Source organism: Sciurus carolinensis, chromosome 6, assembly GCF_902686445.1.
Source record: "Sciurus carolinensis chromosome 6, mSciCar1.2, whole genome shotgun sequence".
NCBI lineage: Eukaryota > Metazoa > Chordata > Mammalia > Rodentia > Sciuridae > Sciurus > Sciurus carolinensis.
The window spans coordinates 80,180,248-80,189,411 of NC_062218.1; the positions used below are offsets into that span (position 1 = coordinate 80,180,248).

The 9,164-nt window shown below is 34.2% G+C and overlaps 1 protein-coding gene across 1 annotated transcript in view; it reads right to left on the reverse strand.

Moving 5' to 3' along the window:
* Window positions 1–322: 322 nt before the first annotated feature.
* Spata9 (spermatogenesis associated 9) overlaps window positions 323–9,164 on the reverse strand; it is a 29,784-nt gene continuing 20,942 nt past the window's right edge. Inside the window, exons 4-5 of the mRNA XM_047556742.1 lie at window positions 6,474–6,569; window positions 323–607 (exon numbers count right to left, since the gene is read on the reverse strand). Of these exons, the coding sequence (XP_047412698.1) occupies window positions 323–607; window positions 6,474–6,569 (381 nt within the window). The remainder of the gene's footprint in view (window positions 608–6,473; window positions 6,570–9,164) is intronic.

Here is a 9,164-nt window from a genome sequence, read left to right on the forward strand (position 1 = left end):
TAGTATTATAAATATGCTGATATTACAAATCACAGTATAAAGTATAACCCACCAAAGAGAGAATTTTTTTGTTCATTAAAAATATTGATAGTCGTGTTTATTATACATCAAGATTTATTTTACTTTCTCTACCATATAAATACTAGAGAATGACATTGTATAGTAGTAACACACCCCCCCCCCCGGAGTTTTTTTGTTTGTTTTGTTTTTTTAAAGCAGAGCATTTGGTATATGTTAGCTAGCTTCCTAGTTTTGTTAAATGAAATGTGCCATTTCATAGATAACTCAAGCTCTCTGCAGTGACGTTTGTGTTTGGATTTCTTCATTCATTCGTTTCAGCTGATTGGTCAAACACCGAATGTAAAATCTGGATCTTATTACTCTGCTTATTAGCAGGAAGGTTGGGGAGATCTGAAATGTTGTCTGGCTTCTCCGGCAATGACCTGTAAGGTTTTGCTTGGATTTCACCTTCAGGAAATGCAGGCTCCAAAAGCACCGGCTCTGAAAAGGCTTTTCTAAAATTCTCACTCTCTGTGTCTTGCCTTATGGATTCTTCTTCTTGGAAAATGTGCTTTACCTTCTCCAGCACAGCATTAATGCAGACTGCCTATATAATTTTCAAAAATTTTGAAAAGTGAAGTCTCTTTTTAAATAACTAACAACCACAGATAAAAATGGCAATAAAATATTTAGCATAAACAATCTACATAGTCTAATAAAACCAAACTTCTTTCAGAAAGCACTTGGCATATGATAAGTACTGGGAGAGTGATTCCTTGTTCTAAATACATTATACCAAATTCTAGAGAGTTATTTGAAACCTAGTATGCTTCAATTAAATTGTGCTTTACATCTTTTTTCCCCTCAATTCATTAGCTATTTCAAATCTTTATTCTTTTAACTAAATAAAATGAAACATTTTTTGAGAGATGGAATTTGTTCCCAAACATGTTAACATTTCAAAGTAGGCTTTTTGTTTTAATTTCTTCCTTCCCAACTTTGCTTATACCTATGCGCACACTGGGAAGGACATAAACATTTTGGTAAGAATTTAGTAAGCTTGTAGATCAATGATTTCTAAGCAAACACATGACTCACTTTCCACCTAAAAAATGCTATTCAGTGCTTCAAGGAGAAGAGTGTCAAAATAAACACAGAGAAAAATAACTTAAAAAATCAGAGTCCCTAAGAACTGTATTCACTAAGCTTGCCCTGTGAGTTTTCTAGTAATGAAGATGATGATGATGTCAAGTAGTTAAGGCAAGCAAACAAAATAGAAAATTCTATGAAACATGAACTTAAACTAGTTTGTTTTACAAAAGAAATGCTTCAAGGTGGCATAACAGACCATAAACTCTAAGGGTTTTCTTGAAGAGGTAGTAGCAAAAGGGCTGACAAAGGCTTGAAGAACCTCAGCTGGCCCCTGCCTCCTTGCTTGCCTGCTTCTCACAGAACACAGGAGCACAGCTGCTTTTCCACACTTCTGCAGTTAGTGTGTAGCCATGTAACCCTATGGCCAATGAAATAATAAAATGTCTGCCAGGCGATTATCAAGAATACAAGCAACAACAGGTGTTGGGGAGGATGTGGGGAGAAAGGTACACTCATACATTGCTGGTGGGGTTGCAAATTAGTGCAGCCACTCTGGAAAGCAGTGTGGAGACTCCTTAGAAAACTTGGAATGGAACCACCATTTGACCCAGCTATCTCACTCCTTGGCCTATACCCAAAGGACTTAAAATCAGCATATTACAGAGATACAGCTACATCAATGTTCATAGCTGCTCAGTTCACAATAGCCAGATTGTGGAACCAAGCTAGATGTCCTTCAATTGATGAATGGATAAAGAAACTGTGGTATATATATACAATGGAATATTACTCAGCCATAAAGAATGATAAAATTATGGCATTTGCAGGCAAATGGATGAAATTGGAAAAATATCATGCTAAGTGAGATAAGCCAATCTCAAAAAAACAAAGGACGAATGATATCGCTAATAAGTGGATGATGACACATAATGGAGGGTGGGAGGGGTTAGTGTTAGGGTTAGAGTTAGGGTTAGGGAGGGGGGCAAGAATGGAGGAAGGAAGGACTGTATAGAGGGAAAAGAGGGGTAGGAGGGGTGGGGGAAGGGAAAAAATAGCAAAATGAATCAAACAGCAGTAAATTTATGATTACACAAATGGTATGCCTTTACGCCATGTACAAACAGAGAAACAACATGTATCCCATTTGTTTACAATTAAAAAAAAAATGTCTGCCAGGGAAAGATCAGGAAAGATATTTGGAAGTTTTTTCTCCTACCTAAAGAGAAAGATCTTTATCTTTTGCTTGTATCTTCTCATTCTTGCTTCAGACACTGATATTGAGACAATGTCTGAGAATGAGGTAACAAACCTAAGGACTAAAAACAGTATTTAGGAGAAAAAGGTAGAAAGACCCAGCTGTTTCAGTGTGGTCATTTTGCTATAGCAAAAATATAAACTGATAGCTTAATCAACAAGATTATTAGGAAATAGGATTATTTATCTCAGTTCTGGAGGTTGGAAAACTGGAGATTCTGTGTCTGTGAGGGCCTGCTTTCTAGATTATAGATGGTGCCTACTAGTTGTGTATATATGATAGAAGGGATAAGACAGCTCTCAGGGGCCTTTTATAAGGGCACTAATCCCATTCATGACACTTAATAACCTCACAAAAACCATACCTGCTAATAACATCTTGGGGGTCAGTCAACATGAATTTGTAAAGGACACATTCAGATCAGAGCACTTGGGTTCTTCTAATTAAGATATTTAAATGTCAGTAACATTTTTATATTTTTTGGAAATTGCATTTTGAATGTGTCCAAACCCAGAGCTAGAAACCTTCAAATGTATCACTTCTAACCACAAATAATCTCATCCATGTAACCCAATATGATCATTTTCTGTTCTGTGCTGTGAAAAAAAAAAAAGATATTATAAAGTTCTGTCTTATTTGATATTCCCTCTTCCATCACCTACAAAATTATATCTATGCCCATTCTGAGGACCTTTACTCCAGTCTCAGAAAATGAAGAATTTTGATCAAGGTCAGTATCCCTTTCTTTGTTTTAACCTGTACCCTACTGAGTTCTCTGTCAATTATTCCCTTTCTCTTCAACCTGTCACTCTTGACTGGCTCTTCTCCTACAAATTACAACACTCATTAATATCTTCCATCCTAAAATTGGAATTCCCTGCAGTCCTCTCTCTCTCTTGACTGCTACATAAGTTTCTTTTCTTGGTCAAACTAGTCGATGTTCTTGGTTTCCATTTTATCATCTTCTATTCCTCTGAAACCTGTTTGTTTATCTGCCTTATCCCGTCATGTAACTAAACTAGTTCTCAAAATGATTAAGCTTAGCAAATTAAGTACTAGACCTTTTAAATCTTCCTTTTACTTGGCCTTTTCTGCTTGTATTAATGGCAGCCATTCACAATTTTCTGGGTCTCTTATTTCTTTACACCATTTTCCTGATTCTCTTCCTGTTTTTCTGAGTGTTGCTTCTTTGTCTCCTTCAAGAGACAAAGAATATTTTCTGTTGACTGTTCTCTTTGTATTTGGCTCAGTTCCACTCATGTGGTATTAATCTCCAATATATGTGTTGTGCTACTTATTTTCAAAACCATAATTCCAACTTTGGCCTCTCTCAGGTCTTAGATGCTTATCTAATCAATTATCAGGTCACCAAGAGGTTTTTATTATTTGCTTATAAAATTTATAGTGTGACAAAACTGGGATGATTTCAATAGGCTTTGAGAAAATGAAGTTTAATTTTGGTTTTAGTTTAGTTTTTGTTTCCCTGCACCCATCCATCCTACACATTTTTGTAGTGTACTTACAACCTAGTTCAGTTGATGCCAATTTTATACAAGATTCATATTTATGATATTGAGTACTTCTCAAAAACAAAACATTTGTGAAATATTTGATACATTCAGGATTTTTACCTTGAAAAAGCATGTTTAAAAGTAAGTTGTAGGGGGCTGGGGAGATAGCTCAGTTGGTAGAGTGCTTGCCTTGTAAGCACAAGGCCCTGGGTTCGATCCCCAGCACCAAAAAAAAAAAAAAGAAAGTAAGTTGTAGTTTTTCAAGAATGTCTTGGTTATTCTTTTTTTTTTTTTTTTTTTTTGGTGCTGGAATTGAAACCAGGGCCTCATGTGTGCTAGGTAAGTGCTTTACCACTGAGCTATCCTTCCTAGCCTTTTAATTTTTTGTGTTTTTTTTTGTTTGTTTTTTTTTGAGGGTCTCACAGATTTGCCCAGGTTGATCTTGAATTTTCAATCTTCTGTCTCAACCTCCCTAGTAGCTGGGATTACTGCCATTCACCACTGGGGTACAGCTGGATATGCTGGTTTGGCTATTCTTGGCCCTTTCCTTTTCCCTAAATATTTTAGAATCAACTTATACACACACATGCCTGCTTGGATTTTAATTGAGGCAGCTATGAATTTATAGGTTGTGAGGGAAAGATTAATTTGTTTCAATATGATAAAAATTAATAGAAATGTGTAAGAATTCTAGCAAAACATAAATTGATTATGAGAAACTAAAGACCAAAATAAATAGATATACATGTTCCTGTATTAGAAGAAGGACTTATTTTACCAATTATCCAGACATTTTATAAGGCTCTGTAATACAGTGTTAAGTTGATGCAAGAATAGACATACAGGCCAACTATAAACAGATCTAGATACAAAGACACTTGATTTATAATAAAAAAAGGTGGAGGGGTCTTCTAGGACAGTGGAAAAATACTTTCATTTTTGGAGAAATTGAGGTAAATCAACTGGATACTCATTGGGAAAAATATTTGACCCTTAAACCAATTCCACATGGATTATAAATCTAAAAGTGGAAGGCAAAACAATAAAGTTGGACTGGGGATATATCTCAGTTGGTAGAGTGCTTGCCTTGCAAGCACAAGGCCCTGGGTTCAATCCCCAGCACTACAAAACAAAACAAAACAAAAAATAAATAAACTTTCCAGACTCTAACAAGAATATTTTTGTGGACTTGGGTATAGGTGAAGATTCTCTAATTAGGATTCACAGCTCAACATAAAGGAAAATGTTAATAAATTGAACTACATTAAAATTAAGAAAGGGAATGAAAAGGCAAGTCACAGGATAAAAACAAATTTGCCCATATATGATTTCAAGAGAATTTACTCCTGGAATATATTTTTAAAGTAAAAATCAATAATTTTTAAAATTAGATATCTCTCAACAGAAAAGACGATATCTAAATATCCATTTAATGTATGCAAATCATTGAAACAAAAATTAAAATCATAATGTGATAATACTACATACCCACAGAGCAACTAGGATTTTTATAATGTGCTAGGATTAATATAAATTGTTACACACTATTTTGGAAAAGTGTTTTGCAATACTTGTTAGAGATGAACATATGCATACTCTATGACCTAAAAATTCCACCAAAAGATATAAACAAGAATATTTAGGGCTACAGAGATAGCTCAGTTGGTAGAGTGCTCACCTCGCAAGCATAAGGCCCTGGGTTCAATCCCCAGCACCACAAAAAAAAAAAAAAAAAAAAAAAAAAAAAAAGAATATTTATAAGTAACCTTATTCATAATAACACAAAGTGGAAATAATCCAAATGCTCACCAGCAGTTGAAGTGGTTAAATAATGATGATAGAAGGAACACTACACAGCAATGACAATGAATAGACTACTGCTACAGACAACAAATCAATCTCACAACAATGATGCTGAGCAAAAGAAGACAAACACACAAAAAAATAAGCTATATTGTTTCACTTACATACAGTTTAATAGCTGAACTGTCTATGGTAGTGGTTGCCTTTATAGACAAGGGTAATGATTGTGAGGGGAAAAGAAAGATTTCTGGAATGATGGTAATGTTTCACTTCTTAACCTGAATAGTACATAGATTATTAATAGATTTTGTGATGATTCATCAAGTTTTGCACTTTTTCTATGTTATAGGGTTTTTTAAAAATAAAGTAAAAATGGCTATTAGCAGAAAATAAAACCCTTATAATGGACAAAATTGTCTATATTTTTGTCATGCACAGCACTTATCATCAAAATACTATATGCTGATATTTGTATTCCCCAAAGTCATAGACCCAAAATGATGAATACTGAACTGCAGCCATCATAGGATAATAAATAGAACAAAGGTAGCTAAATGAAAGCAAAAACTAAAATGTTTTGACCAAAGCCTTTAAATAGTAATAAACTTTCTGAAAACAATTTTAGTTATTAAAACAAATTGATTTTTGTTGGATGGTTTGGCTCCTCAAAATATCTAACATCAAATTATTTTGTATTACAAGAGAATGGTACCTTAGTTTGTGAACAGTATCATTAAAGATAACATCATATAGTATACAATTGTACATTGCTTAAAATAAGTTATATTTCTAGATTCTAATAATTAACTTACCAAATAAATTAGTGCTGCATATGAAGCATATATTATGCTAGTTAAAGCAGTCTTTGCTGGAAAGGAAATGATTTCAAACAAAGAACCCTTTCTGATCTGCAAAAATAGAAAAGATGTTAAAACAAAACTTTCCAAAGTTTCACTGTTAATATTTTACAATGTTTTTACAGAATGAGAATTTAAAATTTTGTTCTTAAAAAAGTCATCTACATTTCAACTATCTAGGTTTCTTTCATATTTTGAAAATATATTAAAATATATTAGTTGTTTTTTTTTAACAAGGAAATACTTTCTACTAATCAAAACCTATGAGAAATCTATAATCCTGCATTTTTTGAAATTCTTTCAACCTTTTACAATGATAAACTGTGCTCACTAGGAGGTGCTGCTGTGCATATTTGAAAAAAAACAGTCTTTTCTTTGTTCAAATTCATGTAATCAGTCTTTACTAAATTATTCACAACCTCAGTGAAGCAAACAGCAATCAAAATACTAAGCATTTCCTGGAGATTAATGATCTGCTTGGATATGTTAATCATGAGACTGCTGAAGGCCAGCATTGACTTGAGATGGTCATTAAGCTTCAGGAAACCCTCTGTTATATCCAGCTTGCTGTTTTGAAGGTTTGTGCCAGTAATTAATTTGCCTCTCAGTTGTTTCTAGCTTCTGGTACTAGATGTCCCTACCTTAAACGTATCAGTATAACATATTCAGTATAAGGGAACTATACTATCTTACAGGCCACTTCTGTGGCCTTGAGCAGGTTATAAAATGAAAACATTAAGAAAGCATTCCCTTCTCATTCAGCGGTGAGGTGGCAGTTAGCCATGCGCCTCCAAAGTAACAGCCAAGCCACTCAGTGGCTTCAATGAACTTCCAAATGGAACAGACTGGCTAATAAAATTATGTAAATGCACAGTAGAAAATGCACACAAACTAGAAAGAACAGCATGTACCATGTTCATTAAAAAGTTATTTATAGCACTGAAAAAAAGAGCAAAATGATTAGGAAAACTATACACAACTACACATGATGTATCCCTTTAAAAGGCATATTTAAAGAACATGCAATAGCATATTATTGAACAAACACTGATACGGCACTGTGTAACAGGTCCTGTTCTACATGCTTTATAAACTGGGCACAGTGGTGTACCCCTGTAGTCCCAGAAGGGTGAGGCAGGAGGCTCACTAGAGGCCAAGTTCAAGACCAGACTGGGCAACATCACAAGACCCCATCTTAAGACAACAAAAAATGAACTATGTGCTTCACAAATGTTTTCTTTAATTCTTGAAACAGTCTACAAAGTTGATATTATTATTACTTCCCCTATTCCATTAAAAAAAAAAAAAAAGAAAGAAATAGCTTAATAAACTGGCAAATAGTAAAGTTAGATTTAAACCAGGAATCCCACTCCAGGGTCTGAACCCATCATCTGATCAGCTGTGTTGCCTTGGAATGTACTGTTTATGAAGAGTGGTAAAGGAGAGTACTGTAATAACTAATATTTATCTCAATATTTATTGCTGTGAAATAAGAAAATGATTATAAAGTACTTAGCAGGATACCTGCACATGAGTAGCAATAAAGGACTTGGTAAATAGAATTAGCATTATTAGTACCTTATGATATGGGAAAGAGTAAGGTTTAAAATCATAAGCATAAGAAATGATTCCATTCCAAACAAAAATAGGCCAAATTAATCTGTGCTGTTGGGTGTCAAGAAAATGGGTATTCCTAGTAAGAGTGAAATTAGTGACTAGAAGGCAGTATGAGATTTTGGGGGGAGCTAGTTATGGGTGACTTGAACCATACATTGTGTTCAGTTTATGAAAATACATTGAGTTGTACACATAGTGATTTGCATTTATTCTGCATATTTCAGTTTAAAAGTTTTAAGAATCCTATGTCTAATATTTTTATGACAAAAATAAATAATTCTGCATAGAAAAAATCTGGACAGAAATGTACCAAAATTTTGATAGCTTTTATGTTTTAGTCATACGGCTTTGTAGTATTAACATTTACAGAACTCTCATTATATACCAGGTTCTATTCTAACAGCTTTACTTACACTACCTCATTTTATCAACAAATCTATGAAAGGGGAACACAGGTTCAGAGAAATTAAATTCTTTGTTTTCTGTGTTTTTTTGAGTTAAGTTGAAAGAGCATATGGTATTTTTACAAATGAAATGATTGAAATATAATTGTACTCTGTATCCTGTTACAGTGTTTAGTTTTTTCTTACTGCTGCCACAACTAAATGAAGAATAAAATTGTCCATCACAGTCTCCCTGCTTCCTTCTTAAGTGATTTATGGAATACTGAAGCCAAGAATACCATCTGCCTATTAGAGAGTGTTGTGGGGAACCCATTTCCTTTCTTTCTTTCTCTTCAGACCACACTGACTCCTAGATATAGGGCTGGAGTTGAAGCTTAGTAGTGGAGCACTTGTCTAGCATGTGTGAGGCACTGGGTTTGATTCTCAGTACCACATATAAATAAAATAAAGGTCCATTGACAACTTAAAAAAAAAAAAAAAACCTCCTTGATGTAGGTATGACTCCCTTTATAAGTCAACTTGGAAAATTTCCCAGAGTTCCTGGCTTCAGTAAAGTTTCCAGGAAATGAAGTAGGAGTTGCTTTTCCCTCTTGCTGGAAGAACCAAAATGAGAGCATGCCTTTGA